Source organism: Centroberyx affinis, unplaced genomic scaffold (assembly GCF_046629955.1).
Source record: "Centroberyx affinis isolate AG114_WGS23_722 - 3 ecotype Tasmania unplaced genomic scaffold, CSIRO-AGI_Caff_v1 ptg000656l_1, whole genome shotgun sequence".
Taxonomy (NCBI): Eukaryota; Metazoa; Chordata; class Actinopteri; order Beryciformes; family Berycidae; genus Centroberyx; species Centroberyx affinis.
The window spans coordinates 6,567-26,722 of NW_027279282.1; the positions used below are offsets into that span (position 1 = coordinate 6,567).

General features: G+C 41.1%; 1 protein-coding gene across 3 annotated transcripts; it reads right to left on the minus strand.

Moving 5' to 3' along the window:
• Window positions 1–329: 329 nt before the first annotated feature.
• Window positions 330–18,513, minus strand: LOC139643817 (eukaryotic peptide chain release factor GTP-binding subunit ERF3A). 3 transcript variants are annotated; one of them, XM_071519088.1, is made up of 15 exons: window positions 18,083–18,513; window positions 15,350–15,360; window positions 14,786–14,813; window positions 13,111–13,362; window positions 11,328–11,361; window positions 11,130–11,207; window positions 8,492–8,672; window positions 7,290–7,444; window positions 5,888–6,028; window positions 5,390–5,483; window positions 4,066–4,146; window positions 2,704–2,877; window positions 2,347–2,436; window positions 2,037–2,205; window positions 330–708 (listed from the first exon to the last, which is right to left on the minus strand). In XM_071519088.1, exons 1-15 carry the CDS (start codon window positions 18,273–18,275, stop codon window positions 656–658), a joined length of 1,734 nt encoding a protein of 577 aa, XP_071375189.1. In that variant the 5' UTR covers window positions 18,276–18,513; the 3' UTR covers window positions 330–655. The 3 variants fall into 3 exon arrangements, with proteins under 3 accessions (XP_071375189.1, XP_071375188.1, XP_071375187.1); XM_071519087.1 differs by lacking the exons at window positions 14,786–14,813; window positions 15,350–15,360 and adding an exon at window positions 15,910–15,917 and having other exon boundaries at window positions 13,111–13,388; window positions 18,072–18,513; XM_071519086.1 differs by lacking the exons at window positions 14,786–14,813; window positions 15,350–15,360 and adding an exon at window positions 16,894–16,938 and having other exon boundaries at window positions 18,083–18,512.
• Between the last annotated feature and the right edge of the window lie 1,643 nt (window positions 18,514–20,156).

Sequence of the window (20,156 nt, forward strand, 5' to 3'; positions counted from 1 at the left end):
TTTGCTCTGCAAATGAACACGCTTTGTTTTTCCCAATTTCATATTTTATTGTCATAGTAGTTTGCTTTAATAACATTTGAACACGCTCAAGCACACCGCCAGAACGCCGTATGAGAAACCAAAAAGTGGGTAAAAGCAAAGGGAGACATGTACACCCAATAAACATTTTGGTTTCAACTGGTTAAATTTGTTCAAACTATTTCTTTTGCAATTTACTTTTGAAAATCTTTTTTTTTTTTTTTGTATTCCAAGCAAATCCTGGTCCACATCCGTTTACAGATATAACTTCTGCCATTTTTCATTTTCATTGATGAAACAAGAAAAAAAACTGGAAGAGAAAAATAATCTTTAATCATGAGTAGGCCAGAGTAGGTAGATGGGAAGGGCGGGAGGGAGGGCTAACCCAGAAAATGGCATAGCTGAGCTCTCAATATGAGAAAGCTGACTCGTGTGGACTTCATCTTGGTTTTTCATTTGCTTAAAAACAGGTTTCTTTTTCACATGAGTTTTTTTTTCTGAAGCTGATCTTCGGCAGGCAGAGGGGGGGGGGGGCGTGAGAGGGAGTCGCCGTCGCCGCTGACAACAGTGTTGGGCGGGTTATGACAAAGCTCCGCCCCTTCCTTCTCACCAGGACTCACAGGCCACCGCATCCTCTTCAGTCCCGCTCAGCAACGAGCTTCAACACCTTGCCGATGGCAATGGTCTTACCTGGAGGGACAGAGAGTGAATGAATGAACAAGAATTAAACCGAAGAGCTTTATGCTTGGCAGAAGGTCCGACATCTCTATGTGCCGATGCATCTTAAGGACTGTAGTTTTTTCATTAGGTCCTTATTGAACTGTCATGTCTGAAAAACCTTTATAGATCAGCTGATGGACCGTAAGTTACTGCTCCTGTTGCTGATGATTTCACTGCAGTTTCATTGGATCGATTTTTTCATTTCTCTACAACTCAAATGGCTTGTGGAAGCATTTGGCTAGGCAGGAGAAGATTCATTTCAAGTTCCCTGGTTACCTCCGCCAAGGAGGTTATGTTTTCGGTGCCGTTTGTTTGTTTGTTTGTTTGTCTGTCAGCAGGATTATGGAAAAACTACTGGGCCGATTTTCATGAAAATTTGTGGAAGGGTGTAGCATGGGCCAAGGAAGAACACATCAAATTTTGGAGTGGATCGGATCCGACTCACGAAATTTGCATATCATTTGCATATCATAGCAGACTGGACTATTGGCCTTGGCGGAGGTCTGTGCTCTCCGAGTGCCCTTCTAGTTGGTGTAATGACATCAGTAATTTTTTCTAATAGTTCAGAACAAATTGGATACAGAAGAAATCTAGAAAGAGTATATGAGTATATACAAATTTAACATTTGTATTTGTTTAACAGCCTCATATTTTAACTGTAAAATTGACAAGAGATTGCCGGTCAAAATTACTCAAGGTTATGCTGCAAGGGGAAATGCTTTGATGAACATTATTCTGGTGTCTTTTCATGAAATAAAACATTGATTCTAAAATTTTACTTAGGCATTGATTGTACTCTTGGTTATTATTATGATACAACAGGACTATTTTCTAGAAAAACAAGTAACTGGCAGGTGGGGCCAATGAAAATATATGAGTGTCTTGCATTCAGGTTCACTTTGAGTTATCTCTGACAAATTGAAAGTGTCAAGTTTCTATCTAGCACACACCATTACAAACTCAGAGTCAGAGTAGTATCCGAGTAGTTTGGAGCACTGAATAAATACATTTCATTTTTGTTTTCATAACAGGACGCTCTTGTCAGATTGGATGAGATGCAACAACAGCAAAACTCTTTGCTCCTGCACAGCACTAAAACCAAGTGAAACAAGTGAAGAATATCCCGGATTAAAAACAAAAATGACCATTTAGAAAGTAGCCAGATGGAAAAGAGTCAGTAATTAGTTTTTTTTAGCCAGCAGCCAGCATTAATAATTGCTGTTGCTGGATCTTTTTAACTGCATCCACTCCTCCAAGCCCCGGTCCTGTTGCCCCGGGAGCTGCTCTGGGTTGCCTACCTTCGTCCCGTAAGGTGAACCGTCCCATCTGGGGAAACTCTTTAAAAGTTTCGAGGCAGATGGTTCCTGCGGTGCGCAGACGGGCGATGCAGACCTGGTCCTGTTTGACAAATCGCGGTCGCGTCTTGCTCTTCTCTCCTGACTTTTTGTCTACCAGACAGATTAAGGCCTGCGAGGGGAAGGAAGTGGAAAAAAAATTAAAAAACTCAACCTGCACTTCCACATTCAGGATCCGCTGGTCTGAAGTCAGGCAGTAAACCTTTCGTGTTTACGCTTCATTTACCATGTATCCATTAGGGAAAGGCCTTACCGTAATTTGTACTTCTTCAATGCAGGTGTGAATGTGAAGGACTGCATTGTAACCCGGGCAGATGATGGACTTGTGTTCAATGATGACAATCTGTCAGAGGGGAAAAAAGTGTCAAATGATGAGAACACCGTGAAAAAATAAACATTAAGGCACTTTCACAACAGCTCCCAGAATGACCATTTAAATATGTATGTTTGTGCATCTGCTAGACCAGGACCGGGCAACCATGTGCCATGTCCAAGTCCACGCCAACTTCAACGTAGTGAGTGAGTAACCGGGTTAAGACGGGAAATCTCTGTGCATGTAAACATAGCCAGGTGATAACTCGGGGGATCTGGAGCTGCTCTGTGCACTGACCTGGGCGTCGAAGGTGCGCCCCGAGTGGCAGAGGTTCTCAGCGTTACACAGGATGAAGCCGGGCAGGATCTCCTCCTCCTCGATGCCCTTGAGCCGCAGCTTGAGGTTTTCCCCCGGCGCCGCGTCGTCGGTCTCCACGTCGTCTGACAGCAGGCTCAGCACCTCCACCACGTGCTGCGAGAGAGAGAGAGAGGGGGGGGGACACAAGTCAGAACGGGTGGGAGAAAGAAGAGCGAGGGTGGAAGAAGGCAAGACGGAAAAGACAATGAGGGCAGAGACGGTGCGGTGGTGAAAAGGAGGATAGACGAGGAGGGAAACGGCACAAGTCATTGAGAAGGAAGAGTACGAGGCAGATGAGGCAGAAGACTCAACTCACTCAAATCCAGCATTTAATCATTAGCCATGCCAACACAGATTACTACTGACATTAGATCCATAGGCTTAGTATAAGCAGACAACGCAATAATCTTCCAAATTTGAAACCACAAGGTTCTGCTTCATTAACAAGTGAACCATGTAGTCTGTGTAACTCTTTAAACCTAGGGCTGGACGATATGGTTGAAATCGATATCACGATAATCATACGTTTTTTTCCCCGATATCAATATATATGACGATATGGCTCACATAAGCGAAATCACGTTAAATAATCAAATTAATGTTCATCATATTGAACCGAATGGTGATGTTTGGTGTGATGTCAAACTAAACTGAAATTTTCACATAATATTCCTACCATACTTCATTTTGTCTGAGTTTCTAAATAAAATTAGCTTGTTCTCATCAGTTCAGACAGCAAAATTGTGTGTCTCGATATCCCAAAATCACCATATCATCACAATATAATCCCACTGAAAGACAATAAACGATAATATTGAATTATCGTTATTATTGTCCAGCCCTATTTAAACCTTAGAAAAACAGTGTTGTAAATTAGAATTGGAATCCAGGAACAATTATACCAGACATGACATGTGAGGTCAACTCCCCGTTTGCCTGTTAAAGGTGCCATGTGTAGCATTTTTAACACTCAATATGTCGTTGTCAAAATTAATTGTGATATCTTGGTATAATTAGCGTAAACGGAGACAATACGTGAAAGTTAGACACGTTTATCAATCATAATTTACTATAAAAACACCCAAAACATCACCAAGTAAACCAAACAAATGACCGTTGGTGTAATTGACAACGTGTTTAAAACTCAGACTTCAAAAGCCAAGGTCATAATGTTTATTTCTCCATTCTGAGGCAGACCCCCAGCTGCAGCAGCAGTCAACAGTGTGTGGGTGTTGCTGCTGGGGAAAAAAAGGTTTGTGAAAGAAAAGGTTTGTGAAAGAAAAGGTTTGTGAAAGCTCTTACCCTGTTTGGCATCATGACCAGCTGCTGTGCTTTGCTGATGGAGCCCGACTCCAGCTTGCCCAGAATCACAGTGCCCATGTCCTGACGGGGGGGAGAGGGCAAGAACGAGAGTATTACAGAATGTGTGAGTGGAACCGTGCGTTCACACTGAGCAACATGATCAACCGGTCCGTTTCCTATAGAGCTAAGGGACCAGGGAAACAAGTGGATCACTACCACAGCGCTACATGCACATGGATCGAAAATATTCACATTTGCCGTTTTCCAACATTGACTAACACATACACCTAGGGATGCAGCAATTAACCAATGTCGCCATTAACTGCGCTTTGAAAGCACCAGTTTTCTAACCATTTTAGAAGCTACAGTATAGTATATAGTCCGGTTTTGCCATTTAGCCTTCAAAATAAAAGCGCAAAAAAAATTAAAAATCGGTAGAAATACTGTTTTAAACCAATCACTTTGTATTTAATCGTCAAATTCAATAAGTGAGCACCCATATAATGTTTGACAGAACAGAGACTAAAGTGGTAGTCTCTGTTCTGTATGTATTCTGCACAGTGTAATACATGCAGCATCATAGTTAAAATGGCACATATTATGGTATTTTTCATTATTATTATGACATCAAACATTAATATGGGTGCTCACTTATTGAATTTCACGATTTCATACAAAGTGATTGGTTTAAAACAGTATTTCTACCGATTTAAAATTCTCACGCTTTTATTTTGAAGGCTAAATGGCAGAACCGGAAGTGTTGTTTCTGGTCATTCGCCTATGGAGCTTCCAGGGTGCGTGCGCACACGTTACGTTTTTTTGAAAACAGAGTGGGATTTCAGCTAAATAACGGTGTAAATGTCAATCTTTTCAAGTCAGTTTGGAATCGGTTGAGTAGATGACGACTGAATTTTCATTTTTGGGTGAACTACTCCTTTATCTTTACACATCTACTAAGCAACACTGCCAAATATAAAGTGATTTCCTGCAAATATGTCTGAAGGAAACGCTTTTGTCACATCCTGGCATATGCTAACACTCAAACTCTGGCTGAAGACCCCATGAAAAGGCTTCTTTACTTCTTTCATTTGATGTATTTCCTGCTTAAACAGGATGTTGGGGTGGGACATAACAGTGAGGGATCATTCAAAACTCCAAACCGATGGAATATCAGTTAGGGAGAGAAAGGTAGTTCTGTTGGAATTTTTATTCACATCTCCTGGTGCAGCGTGAGGTCACCACGAAAGACTCTCCGTTTTGCAGGAAGTAAAAGTAATGCGAGTTCATTTCATGGGGACTTCAAATTAAAAAAGTAGATCCTTACCTTGTATTTATCTACAATAGGTAATCTGACCGGGCCGTCGCTTGATCTGTTGAAATTTGGCAAACTGTCCAGGTGTGGAATGAATGGTAACCCTCTGCAATTACAGCAAATCAAGACAGGAGTGAGCAGGGATAGACAGAGGAGAACACAAATTGAATTTTCTGATTTAAAAAAAAACGTATCAATGAGTCGTCCGTGTTAATGCTCTAAGTTCAGTAAAAGAAATGGGTCAGATTAGAAGCCTGTCATGCAGATAGTTTAATAGAACATGTACTGGCAGTGGGAAAAAACAATGGTATTGATGCACTGCTGAGTAAGAACAGAGCAAACAACAGTGGATTGATTCACACTGGGGGCTTTTCTGGCAGAACAGACACCGATTCACTGCAGCTTCAGAACGGACAGGCTGAAGCACTGAGGCAGCAAATAGAAAGTAAACAAGGCGCGTAACACCATCTAGAACAAGCCGCGGTGCTGTGTGTGTGTGTGTGTCGGGCGGTATACCAGGTGCACAGTTCGGCGGGCTCCTTCAGGTTGGCCCCCGTCAGGCCGGAGCACGGCATGAAGTGGATGTCTTTCTTCGGGTTGAAGCCCACCTTCTTCAAAAATGGCACTAGTTTCTCCTTACATTCTTCATACCTGGAGGGAGGGGGGAGGGGGGGGGGGGAAACTTGAGTTACTTCAGTGTCAATTTAAAAAAAAAAAAAAGAAATTCAGATATTTAAAGATGCATAAAAAGGTCATGTGCAAAGACAGATATTATACAGAGGACTAGTAATTTATAGACCAGTAAACTTGGCCCATTTACAAGTACAAAATGTAAAAAAGTCACTAGCCACTTGTTGATGGTAGGGCTGGGCGATATGGTTGAAATCAATATCACGATAATCATAAGTATTTTTCTCGATATCAATATATATCACGATATGGTTCATGTATGCAAAATCACGTTAAATAATCAAATGAATGTTCATCTCATTGAACCGAATGGTAATATTAGGTGTGATGTCAAACAAAACAGACATATTCAAATAATATTCCCACCATAGCCCATTTACGGAGAGTTTTTAAATAAAATTTCATCAATTTAGACAGCAGAAATGTGTGTCACAATATTAAAATATCTTCATATCGTCTATATTTGAACTGAATTTGCCAAAAATTAAGGCGCAAATTACAAACTATTTTGCAATACTTCTTTTTTCCTCATATTTGTACGATAACTCACCTGTAAAAATTGATTTGTTTTATCTCTGTTCTCATGTATATCCGTTTTTTCTTGATTTTATTTATTTTTCATGTTTTCTCTTCATCTGCATTGAAAATTATTTTTCCTATTTTCGACTGCATGTCTAACTCTGAAAACCCCAATAAAAAAAGAGTTGTAAAAAAAAAAAAAAAAATCTTCATATCACAATATGATTCCACTCAAAGACGATAAACGATAATACTGAATTATCGCCCAGCACTAGTTGATGGCAGTACTACAGCATGCCAGGGGCTAAGTTGAGTTGATGCATCAAGAATGTGGATCTTCTATCTCTATCTGCCGCTCATGTCAAGCTGTAAGCTCACTGGTTGCGCTTTGAAAGGTCAGCGGCAAACGGGGTCAAAGTTCAAATCGACTTTGTGCCCCTTACCTCGCAAAATCTAGGAGGTCAACAGGAGCTAGAAACCTACTATGAGTGCACCACAAAACCACAAAGTAAAAAAGGGTTTGCCTCATATGATATGGACTGGCTGACCTACTATAATTATGCCTTGCCTCAAGTATGACCATCAACAAGTGATCACTGACAACAGATCTACCAAAAAAAAAAAAAACTTGCAACAGTCACAGAAGTCTACAGAAATCCCATAAGTATTCACAACTGCATCCCGTCTTCATCCATGGACCTACCTCTCCAGGCTCCAGTTGACTGTAGGATCATCCATTTTGTTCACCAGAACGATCAGGTGCTTGACGCCGGCCGTTTTGGCCAACATGGCGTGCTCCCGCGTCTGTCCGCCCTTCTCAAAACCAGTCTCAAACTCCCCTTTCCTGGCAGAGATTACCTGGTGGGGTCAACAAATTCATTTGGTCAAGTTTTCTCGTGTACAACTGTGAGAAATCATTCCTAGTTAGAGGGCTGGGCAATATATCGATATCGTGATATGAGACAAGATATCGTCTCAGATTTTGGATATCGTAATATGGCATAAGTGTTGTCTTTTCCTGGTTTTAAAGGCTGCATTACAGTAAAGTGATGTCATTTTCTTACCAGACTGTTCTAGCTGTTCTATTATTTGCCTTTACCCACTTAGTCATTATATCCACATTACTGATGATTATTTATCAAAAATCTCATTGTGTAAATATTTTGTGAAAGCACCAATAGTCATCCCTACTATATTGTCACAATATCGATATCAAGGTATTTGGTCAAAAATATTGTGACATTTGATTTTGTCCATATCGTCCAGCCCTAGATCAGAATAGGTAATAGGAAATTATGTTCCTCAACTCAAAAACACATAACAGTTGGGATAGGACGATATATTGAAATTCAGTATATCGCGATACAGAAATTTGACATTTCTGTGACATTACGTATTGTGGGGCAGAAAAATGTATCGCTACTATTAGTTACATTATATTCCTCTGTAGTAATCACAAATGAGACGCTTGACCATCACAGTTTCACAAGCTCTCCATCCAAGTTATATTATTTGCACTTTGTAATGGCACTTTCAAATTGTTCACATTCTAGCAAGACAATGTCATTGTTAGAAAGATGTGTGTCTCAAAAATAAACATAATTCTGCACAGTCATACTTGAACTTTTACAAATCTGCAGAGGGTGCAAAAAATGTACACAAAAATAGCTTTGAAATCTGTTCTGAACTAATATCAAAAGGATATTTAGGTCTTGATTTCACAAAACGATGCAGGTAGCAGCTACAGACGTCTCAATTTTCATTTGGCTGCTATATATACACACACAGGTTTCCAATGTCTAAATGTTTGCTGGAAAGCAATGACTGCTCCCCTAGTTAAGACTGCCAGACCAGGGTTCAACTGATATGGGACAATACTGAATCTGGGCCTTATCCTAGACTCACCAGGACAGCCAAGTCAGCTTGCGACGCCCCTCCGATCATGTTGGGCACAAAGCTTTTGTGGCCTGGAGCGTCCAGGATGGTAAAGTGCTTTTTCTCTGTCTCGAAGTATGCTCGGCCCACCTCCACCGTCTTGCCCTTGTCCCTCTCCTCTTGGTTGGTGTCCAAAGCCCAAGACAGATACCTGGGAGACAGAAAATTATTAACACATTTTTAAAGTTGCCCAAAATTTTTTTTTAAAAAGGAACACCCAAACACCAAAACGCTTCCCTTGTTTAGACCCTGTGCTCCTCCTACTGAGTGACGACTCCAGGTTCGAGATCTCAGAGAGAGCATGATGGCAGCAAAAATAAAAAAAATAATAGTTCTATGTTGGCTACCTCCCCACCAACTATCATTAAAACATTGGTTACAAGCTCTCCTTGACGTGATATACTTGGAGTTGTCATCAGCAAACACAAACGCTGGACATGTGTAGAGCTGCAACGATTAATCGATTAGTTGTCAACTATTAAATTAATCGCCAACTATTTTGATAATCGGTTTGAGTAATTTTTTTAAGAAAAATAAGTCAAAATTCTCTGATTCCAGCTTCTTAAATGTGAATATTTTCTGGTTTCTTTCCTCCTCTATGACAGTAAACTGAATATCTTTGGGTTGTGGACAAAACAAGACATTTGAGGACGTCATCTTGGGCTTTGGGAAACACTGATCCACATTTTTCACCATTTTCTGACATTTTATAGACCAAACAACTAATCGATTAATCGAGAAAATAATCAACAGATTAATCGACAATGAAAATAATCGTTAGTTGCAGCCCTAGACATGTGGAGGAATGCTGCAGAGAACGTTAAATGTTTGCTATTGAGCTGAATTTAAAGTGTGCTTGTGTTTTCTTTGTGTTTATTATTTTTCACCCCTTTATTTGTACAATTTTACTTTGTATGCATCCAATATTCTAATCCTGATTATTTTACATTTAACAGGATATTGTTATTTTTATTTATTTTTAGGACCTGATCGCTCCGTTTTGTGTGTCCATGGAGGGAGGGATGGTAGGTGGGTGAAAAGTAATCTGTATTATTTTGTTTGCCCTCATGTATGTAATCTCCCCCTTAAAGGGGAAATTTAAAAATAAAAAACATTTAATTACAAAAACAAAAACGTACACCCAACTTAGCCTAAATCAAGAGCATCCCATCCCTACTAATGGAGACACTGTAGATTCACCCTATTTGACCAAATTAAATTCTGGTGGTCAGTTACCTGTTGCTGCTTTCTGGAGCTGACAATGTGCAAAACTGACGAGGCAGCTTTAATATTGCAGCAGTGATTGCATGTATGTAGCTTGTGTGTTTATGTGTCTATGCATGTTTGTATCTAGGAGGGATGTGACAAGACAAGTTATAGTTACTGTGTCTAAAATGGCTAACAGAGTAAAACGCACGGTTAAAACTATTGTCACAAATTCTCTTACATTGATTTGTAACAGTACTGATTAGCATCAATAAGAGGAATTCAGTGGCTCTCAAATCACCATATACTTAATTCAACACATTATTAAACTGGCAGATTTTGACAGATTTTAAACAAAAAAATTTTAAATAAATAAAAATACAACAACTCCTGTCAAGGTGCCCTCAAGCGAGACGTAATTCCCAGTGGCCAGCAGTTGAAGTGCAATTGTATGAATATGAAACAGGGCTTGGCTGAAAAAGAGCATGCATGCTCAGTCAGGAGCAAGAGAAAGGTCAAAAAGAAGAGAGGCCCACAGAGCAATGCCCTAGCGCACCTATAATTTAACGTAGCCTAATTAAAATACTGAAATAGCAGGACTTAAAATTGTTTCGTGCCATATAACTGGACCATTAACTCAAGAAAAGATAACAAGGAACTACTTCACCTCTTTCATCAAGACTGCATGTGTAGCCCTAAATTCAGCCAGGACAAGAGCAGCCTAATAAAGCATATGGCAGGGAGGTTAATATAAGACCTATTAAAATGATTTAATGTTTAACCACACTGCCGGCCTCCATTGCACACATCACAGGAATAATTGAATTAATAGCTGTCGTTGTCCTAGCAATTGAACACTAGCTTTTTATGATACCACATAAAGCAGAACTTGCGCTGGTGTTGGAGTGCTACACCATCAAAATGTTATTAACATGTGACTCCTTCCCTGGTGCCAAAGCCTCAAATGTTCCCCACTGAAAACTATAGCCTATGGCTCCCTCTTGTGGGGCAGTTTAAAGGTATAGTTCTCCCCAAACCTTCACCCCTTACATCAGTCGAAACACCTGTGAGCAAACATTTTGGCCAACAGGCTACTATGATAGTGTAGCTGTATAGTAGAGTGGATCTATTCTTCTTGACAATACATTAGTGAATGATGTGGTTATCCTGAATATTCCAGGACTGTAGTAACTTCAGCTGCAGCAACAGTTGAAGCTGCACAGCTAGCTAGGCACCGTGGATCTGGACAGCATCTGGACTTGTCTGTGTATTTGTTTCAACAGGCAGAGCAATTCAAAGTGAGTCCGCTTTGTGTTTTGGTTGAGGCCCCTCCCTTGCGCCATAAGTCAAACCTGCACACTTCACACCAATTCGCACAGTCCACAGTACTCTGCCTACTCACCAGGTTTCCCTGTTCTTCTCCTTGGCTTCTCTCTCGTACTTCTCTAAAGTTCTCTTCTCTACCATGCCTGTTAGATACCTGTCAGAGAGGGAGGGAACGACAGAGAATTGCAACAAATGTCAAAAGGCCTTGTGGCGTGAACATTATCTCACATAAGAGGAAAGACAGTGAACTGAGAGAAGGGAGAGTGCTACTTACATGATTTGTCCGCCAATGGTGGACTTGCCAGCGTCTGGAGGAGAGACAAATGGTGTGGGTTTAGATTAAAGTTAGATTAAAAGAGGAGAGCTGTAACACTATGTTGAACAATAGCAGAGTCCATGCTAAGACTTAGCATACACTATGTTGAACAATAGCAGAGTCCATGCTAAGACTTAGTATACACTATGTTGAATGATAGTAGAGTCCATGCTAAGACTTAGTATACACTATGTTGAACGATAGACTCCATGCTAAGACTTAGTATACACTATGTTGAACGACAGTAGACTCCATGCTAAGACTTAGTATACACTATGTTGAACGACAGTAGACTCCATGCTAAGACTTAGTATACACTATGTTGAACGATAGACTCCATGCTAAGACTTAAGCATACACTATGTTGAACGATAGTAGACTCCATGCTAAGACTTAGTATACACTATGTTGAATGATAGTAGAGTCCATGCTAAGACTTAGTATACACTATGTTGAACGACAGTAGACTCCATGCTAAGACTTAGCATACACTGTGTTTAACGATAGTAGACTCCATGCTAAGACTTGAGCATACACTATGTTGAGTGACAGTAGACCATGGTGTCTATCTTCTCATCACTTAAAGAGTTACTTTATAACCAGTTAGAGCTTCTCTCCACCTACTGCGCGATTTTGAAAGAAGCAAGAAAGTGGACATGAAGAACGGGGGAGAGGAGGGGGTTTGGGGTTGGGCTGGGTGGGTGAGAAGAGGAACGGGGTGGAGTGTTCGCTTTTTTTTTACCAAATGACTTATATTAGGACAATTGTCCTTGTCCACAGCTGCATCTCCAACTGAACACCAGCTGCTCATTTTTAACCGCTGGAGGGCAAACTGAGGTTTAGTGAGATAACTATAGCACCGGCACATTTGTGCTCAAATGTTGACAATATGACCAGCACTGTTATATTTAATAACTACATAGTACTAAATACCAGTGTACAACTCAAAAAGTGTTTTAGTGTGGAGTTACTATTTGACAGCTATGTTGACTAATGGGCCAATCTCAAAAAAACTTGGTATATGGACGGGGTTGAGTGCCTGTGATGGCGGTGGTATTTGTAAACCTAAACTGTAACCACTGAAAAAGGACCAACTCCTGGCCTCTGGGACAACTCATCAACAGGGGTTACATATTCTGTGCAAGAACAAATATGGATGAGTTGCATATGTGACCAAAATTGAAACGGTATGAACTAGAAATTAAATGTGGGCACACTAGGGCACCTACAATTCATTTTCCTGGTGGAACACTTTGAGAAGCTTTTTTGTTTTTTTTGGAGTGAGCAAGGCAACCCCTCTCCTGTCATCTGCTCTAGCCAATCAAATAGCACCTTGCCTTTGTTTCTTGACACTGTTTTAAGTGGCTAAATTGAAATCCCTTCCAGAGGCTTCTTATTTCAAGGCACTTTTTAAAAGGTAATTTCTGTTTTTAGTATGGGTAATGCCCTCAAATCTGATCCCTGTATTGATGGTCAGATGTTTTGTTGCACATATGTTTCTACTTTCCTATCTGAATATCCAGTATATCCAGAATACACAATTGTAATGGTTTTCCAGCATTGCCAACTTCTCAAAAAAAAAGATGTTGCTTCTTCAGGTTTTTGAGATGCGCATACATTTTTTCAAGTTTTTGGGGTAAAAGTTAATTGAGAGCTCGATGTATTGATTTCTATATGTCCATTCTAAACAACAACATCAAATAAACAAGGTTTTTTTTAATACAAAAATGTTTCTACTGACCTACATGGCCGATGAACACAACATTGACGTGTTCCTTCTTAGGAGCGTCTGGCTGAGCAGGCGCCACCTTGGGCATTGGCACTTCCTCCTCCTCCTCCATGATCTCCGGAGGCGCCTCCTCCGCCGGGGCCGCCACCGCCGGCCCCCGGTCCCCGCCGGGCCCGCCTCCTGGCTCCGCCTCGCTTGGCTCGGCGCCTTTCTGGTCCCATGTCTCCTCTGTGGTCATCTCCGCGTCGCCGTTCTCCACCGGAGCTGCACGGGGACAAGCGGAGCAGACGGTTCGTGATTATTTATATACACCAAACCCAAATCTGTGTAAAGCCTGACATCTAAAATGGTAATACGCATGCTGCTGAAATGACCATCTGCTATTGGCTGATCTTTAGTGCCAGGTGATGTGACCGTCTATAGAGTACAACAGGTGGTGACATCACTGTTTGGGGTTTAGTTACACAAAGTTGAGCTCTACACTGACAAGTTCAACACCAACAGGTTTATTATAATTGTATTATTTATCTGTTGGGCAAATGTTGAAGGCTGAGTTTTGAAGTCTTGAGTTACATAAGTTTAAACTCAAGTCTGACTTTGTCTCGAGTCATAATTTTGATGACCGACTTGTAATGAGTTGAATACTTAGAAACGTGATATGAAAGCACTGTATTTTAAGTAATAATCTGTGACATTTTTGTTTTGCTACTCCCTATCTGACTGATATACTAGTGATCCAACCTACAGCCAGTTCATGAAATAAAAAAAAAACCCTGGTGTCTGGTAGCTCTGTCCTGGGAAAAATCCTATGGCGCACAGGAAGTGATGCATTTTCCAGTTTGTTTGGAATCAATAGAACTGGGTAGTTAGCATGAGCAGTGATAGCCACCGTGGCTGAACAGACAAAGAAAAGAGCGCCACCTACAGAAACTAAATCAACAGAAAATCCAAGGAAAAAGACGTCACAGTACTGGACACACTGTTTGATTGACAGGTGGTCTGTGGGAAGTGCAGTGCAGAAACACCACAGCAATGAGAGCTGAGCACTAAATATGGAGACTAGCGATGTCCAGATCCAGCTCTGTCTTTGATACTGATCCGGGTTACAAAATCTTGAGTATCTTCCGATACCAGGCACTGATCTAACATTTTTGCAATTCATTTTAAAAAGTCTAAGTCTAAGCTCCAAATGCCAGTAGGGAAACTCACTAAGTTCCTAATGTTTGCTGCATGGGCGTAGACTTCTGAGCTACTACCTGTGAGAACTCTTTGTTCCCCTTTGATTGATGCTTTTTTTTTTCAAATTAAAGTACTTCCACGCTGCAGACATGACTGCAACCCGGCTGCTTTCAAACAGTGGGCCGCACTGACGTAAGTGGTAAACAACACTTGTTTACGGCAAATACTTTTTCCCCCGTAAATGAATCGGAGAGGGTCGGGGGAGGTGGGGGTGGGGGGGTTGCCTAAATACATACTGAATACTGGATCGGTGCAACTCTAATGGAAACAAAACAAAATACCACAGCAATGACCGCTTAGCACCAAAGACGGAGACGAAATTTGAAAAAGGAAGAAAAAAAGGACCTCGAGAAACAGACCTGTAATTATATGGAAATGCTGCGGATTAGTATTACTTTAACTTCATCCTACTTGTGACTTGACCAGGCTTGATTTATTGGCATTTGACCCCTGTTGACTCGGGACTTGTTTTGAGACTTGAATGCTATGACGTTGGACTCCAGTGGGGCCAATACTTAGTTACTGTTTTAGAGGGAAGAGAGAGTGTATTATGGCAGCGCCTGCCTTTTCCAAACAGTTCTGGCAGGGCTTCAAGGGCTTTTCCACAATCTTGCACAGTCAGTCTCACACTGGGGGTATTACCCCTTTAAACATCTCCCAGTCTGAGTTAAATGACACAGAGCGGCGTCATTACAGTGGGGGTGATGACATTTTACAGTTTGGGACGTGAACATGGAGCTGAGGCAGCCATCCTGCACTGTGCAGACTTCAATCAGTGGAATAGGGAAATACTGATACCACATTTGCTCAGAATCATTGATTAAAGGAATAGTTCACCCAAAAATGAAAATTCTGTCATCTCCTCCCCCTCATGCCAGGTGAAACACAGGTGAAGTTTGTCCATATAACACACAGGGAGGTCGATGATGACAGAATTTTCATTTTTTGGGGTGAACTATTCCTTTAAGCGTGTGTTCACACTATGAGCAACAGGTTCAACGAGTCACCGGACGTCACCGCTCACTTTCCAGGGAAACTAGGCTGACCTGTGGAAGATCAACAAACACTCCCGCGTTTCCTTGTTTCCCCTACCGATGCGATTCTATCTCATGAACACTAGCTCTGCCTGACGAGTGCAACGTGGATGAGGAGTGGATCACAGCCGCTCAAAGCTTCCCAGTTCTCTACATCTTTTATTTGAAAGACTACAAGAATAAACATCTAAAAAAAAAAACGATGCTTGGAGATCAGTTGCCTCCATTGTTGGGGGTTGATGGTAAGCTCTGATGTCATGTTTTCAGTGCCGTTTGTTTGTTTGTTTGTCTGTTAGCGGGATTACGGAAAAACTACTGGCCCGATTTTCATGAAACTTTGTGGAAGGGTGTAGCATGGGCCAAGGAAGAACCCATTCAATTTTGGAGCGGATCCGGATCCGACTCACGAACAAGCAATAATAGCACGAACCTTGAGTGCCCTTCTAGTTCTATTTGGGTTTTTTTTTATGTTGATTTCCAATTAGCGTTACCAAATTCGCACTTCCTCGCTAGCCAATACCTCTCAAATCCTGGATATTTCAAATCCTGGGCTTGTTGATCCAACCCCCATTCAGACCGCTAAGCCTACTCCAGGTTTTTCTTGAAAAGCCGTTATTCAAAACACACTGACCAAATCTGGGTATTTTAGTTACGTCAGACCACTTACGGTAACGTCACCTCCTTGTTTACACTGAGCTTGGCAAAATGGCGGGTGAACTATATTATTTCAATCTGATGCTATTTTTCAAGTCCTTTCATAACATGTTATTACTCTATGTGCGTTGTTATTACGTCTATTGGCAATTTGGTGTCAGATGTTTTCAGACTGACACAATTCCAAGAAATGTGCCAATGCTTAGGAAGACTGCTGTGCCGTACCATGGACCGTTATTCCAGGACTTTGAGCCACGGATCTATTCACGTAAAAACACAGGATTTCAGTTTGGTCTGAAAGGGGTATTAGTTAGCTAATCGAAATGTTGTAACGTTATGAGAGACAATACCAAAGCCGTGAAAAAATACACAATTTGCCTGTTCAAATCTTTCCTGCAGAGCACTACATAGAAGCATTCAGCATGGTGAGACTGGGACTGATCCATTTCACCAAAGACAAAATCACATCTATGGAGTTCAGAACTCAAAACAACATGTTAAAGTGTGCAACTTCCCTATAAGCCTCTCTACAACTCGGGGTGGGAAACCTGCCATTGCATTCTAGCTTATGTAACACTTATGGCTTCCTTGTAAACACAGTTGGGCCTCCTGCAATTAGACAAGATCAGGGCTGTATCACACCTTCCACAGTGAGAGCGAGGTAAAGAAAGCAAGAGACAGAAAGCACAGCACGGCGCGTTACAAAACGGATGCTTATCTATTTGTGGCATACCTTGCTCATCAGGTTAGTGATACATACAAGTTCAGACCGCATGGATAAGAGGGATCGGAGGCAAGGTGAGTAGCAATAGCATGTAGGTGACAGGGCGCAGAGAGAAAGCCACTCCAACACACACTCTATACATACCAGTAGTTTCTGAGACCTCCATGGTGGATATTGTTTCAACGGCAACTGAAAAATGGAGAAACATGTGTCAACTTAATCATAAGGAGAAACGTTCCACAGCCTACAGGTGAAGTTAGTTAAAGGCCACCTAAAGCCAAAGGCCAGATGAAGACATAACAGCCGCACTTTACACCACAAAACACCCAGTTGATGACAGGTTTTGCCCCAAAGACCTCCATCTGACATGATTTGTCTGTACTTTACTGTCTTTACTGTAAGTGTGAGGTAACAGTGGTCCTTATAACTAACTCCAAACTTTAAATGAATGCAATAACACTGAAAATAACTAACTTTGCTGTGGAGCGCAGTGTGGGAACCACTGACATGCTGAGTATGATCAACAGGGTGAGCTGAAAGCAAGTAAACCAATAAGCAATTCATTCGAGTTTTAGTCATTATGTTTGGAGTTGCTACCTCAAAGGCAAAACTAACTAACGTTTCCCTGTGAAGAATCCATTTTTACTGAAATACTCTAGCCATGTCTATTTCCTCAGCCCGCTCTGCCTTAACGCGGTATCTAACGCCAGATTTCGCTCCACTCAGTCTTGACCGGTGCGTCAGAACATCCACGTCACACCAAACACTCTCAACCCCAACTATTCCTTCACAATGACGAGCTTCGCTTTAACCATGATGTGAAGTTAGGAATTCACAAAAATGACAACAAAACCACCGTTTCTTGTTTCAGAATAAGCAACTAGCTGGTTACAGAAATACGAATTGAACGTTAGATGACGATGCGAGTGCTTAGAGTTAAGCTGAGAAACCAGACCGGCTAAGTTAGCTAACATAACGTTAACTGAGGTTAGCTACCGTTGGTTGTTTGATACAACCCGCTAATGCCGGTTGGGTTGGTGGCTCTCTAGACAGCTTCGACAGCATTGAACAAGCTAAAATACCTTTAGATACCTGGATGGCTGGGTGATATTAGTTGGATGGATAGGTTCTACAAACATTGTCAGGTGTACCCTCTAAATTGTTCCTACACAAAACAACAGAGCAGTTAGCTGACCACAGCTAGTTTGTAGCGCTTTCAGGGACGCGTGTCTTCAGTGTGGCTAGTGAGCTAGCAGCTAACCAGCCCAAACTGCCAGGCTCCTGCTAGCGGCTAGCTAGCTAGCGTAGCTCACCAACGTGACTGTGAACTTACCGCCGGAATCGAGATTTTCCGAGGGCGCTTTCATTAGGAAGGCCGGAACAAATTCGGCGGCGTTTACATTAGGGACAAACGGTTTGGCATTCACATTCAGGGCTGTGAATGCGGAATCAAGTTGCCCGTCGACTGTGGCCTCCACATCGTCCTCTTGTTCCCAGGAATCAGGGGCAGTGTCTCTCGGGTCCATCGTGGGTCTTGGATTTTCACTAGTGTGAGACTTGAGCTACGCAGTTCTTGGTCTACGTAAGTGTCCGCCCAAAACCCGGTGTTAAGGTCACCCCTTGAAATGAATGAAACGTCCCCTCTCGAAGGTTTAATATTATGTCTCCGATTCAGGTGAAATAAAGCAGCCGGTTTCTGTCGGTAGAGACGCCAGAAAGGATCTTCGACTCAGCACTCCCAGAGACAGTCCGCGTGAGCTGCTGACTCTCGTCAATCGATGGGGAGCAACCCGCGGTGAACTCTGGGATATGATGTGCTATTCAGGAACTGACGTCATCCACGTGAACGGACTGGAGGCGGCAACTAAACTACAATTCCCTGTGCGGAATAAAAGATAGTTTACGTCAGTAGTGCTTGACCTTTTCAGGAACCGCAGATTCGACTCAGTTTTTGTTGTAGCAGTTGGAGAAAGACTTTCTTGCTCAGTAATATAACTTAATTCATTCACTTATGTGATTTTTATTGACTCATGTTTTTTTTTAAAATGTATTATACTTCAGCACACAACATTGTAAGCATTGAGTGGAGTCTTCTAAATATCTTGAGATTTGAAAAAATCCTCAATGGCATTTGTTATACAATTCTTTCTATAATAATAACAATACTAATGACCACATTCAATCATTTTGCCTTTCCACAGCATACCTCCTATATTCTGAGCAAATCAGGGTAAATGATGACAACACAACAGCAACTGATTAAGTTCATGTTTTAATAAAAATCTGTTTGGTTTCCCAATACACCAATCTCAATCACTAACTTGAATTCAATATTTAACATGACTTCCTCTTAATTTCACCAATTTTTTAGAGATAGGTGTCCACTACTGCGCTTCATCCATCTTTGGGCACAGGAGGTGTATCATAGCCTTGTAATAAGCTCTACATATAAACTACACTTAAGAAATATAACCAAATTAACAGTATATCGGTATAATGCCCACAATCTGACAAAAATAACAAATTATTCTTTCCCCACATGAAAAAACAGAGTTGCTCTGACTAATATCTGATAAAATTACATCAATCAAATATCCTTGTGTGCATGATGTAAATCACCTCAGAACAATTTGTGGTATGGAATCTGCCCTCAGGCACGGGAAGCGCTTCAACTATGGAATTACAAGTTCAGCCAGGGAACTGGCCTATTCATAAAAAGAACAGCCTGAGGGCTTGATCTTCAAAAGGATACAACTAGCCTATTCTTCTTTTAGAGGAGCGCTATATAAAGTTATTATTATTTTGCCAATTTTTACGTAGACTCCTATTTTTGATATTCAACTATATTTCTGTTAATTATTTTCTATGTAGCGTATGCGAGAATGTTACTATTATTGCCAGTATTCTCTCGAGAATTATTTTTATTTATTTATTTTTTTTAAATTATTTTTTATTATTTGCCTGTATCTCATTTTGACTACTGTTGTAGGCAAAGTCAGCCTTTTAAATCCTCCTTTAGAACACATTTCTACAGACAGGATTTCATATGTTTTTACAGATTTTATTCTCATACGTCTATAAACATGTTTTAATTTATGTCTGACATTTTTTGTGGGTTTTTTTTTTCTGATTGGCTTTCCTTTATTGCTCTGTTTGTCAAGCACTTGTGGGTCATGTACAATTAAAAACCAATGTAAGCGTGTTGAATGCGTACTAACTGTTAAGATGTAAACTAATAAACATCAAACAATAAAGAAACCAATAAAAGAAAAGCATGTCAGTGGCATTGTGTGACACACTCACAAGAGGATATATAGAGGCAAATGGAGCCATTCCATCATGCCCTTGAGGAAGTACTGAAATTCAATTGGATGAGTACACAAGGACTGAAGAGTCTTTTGAAATTA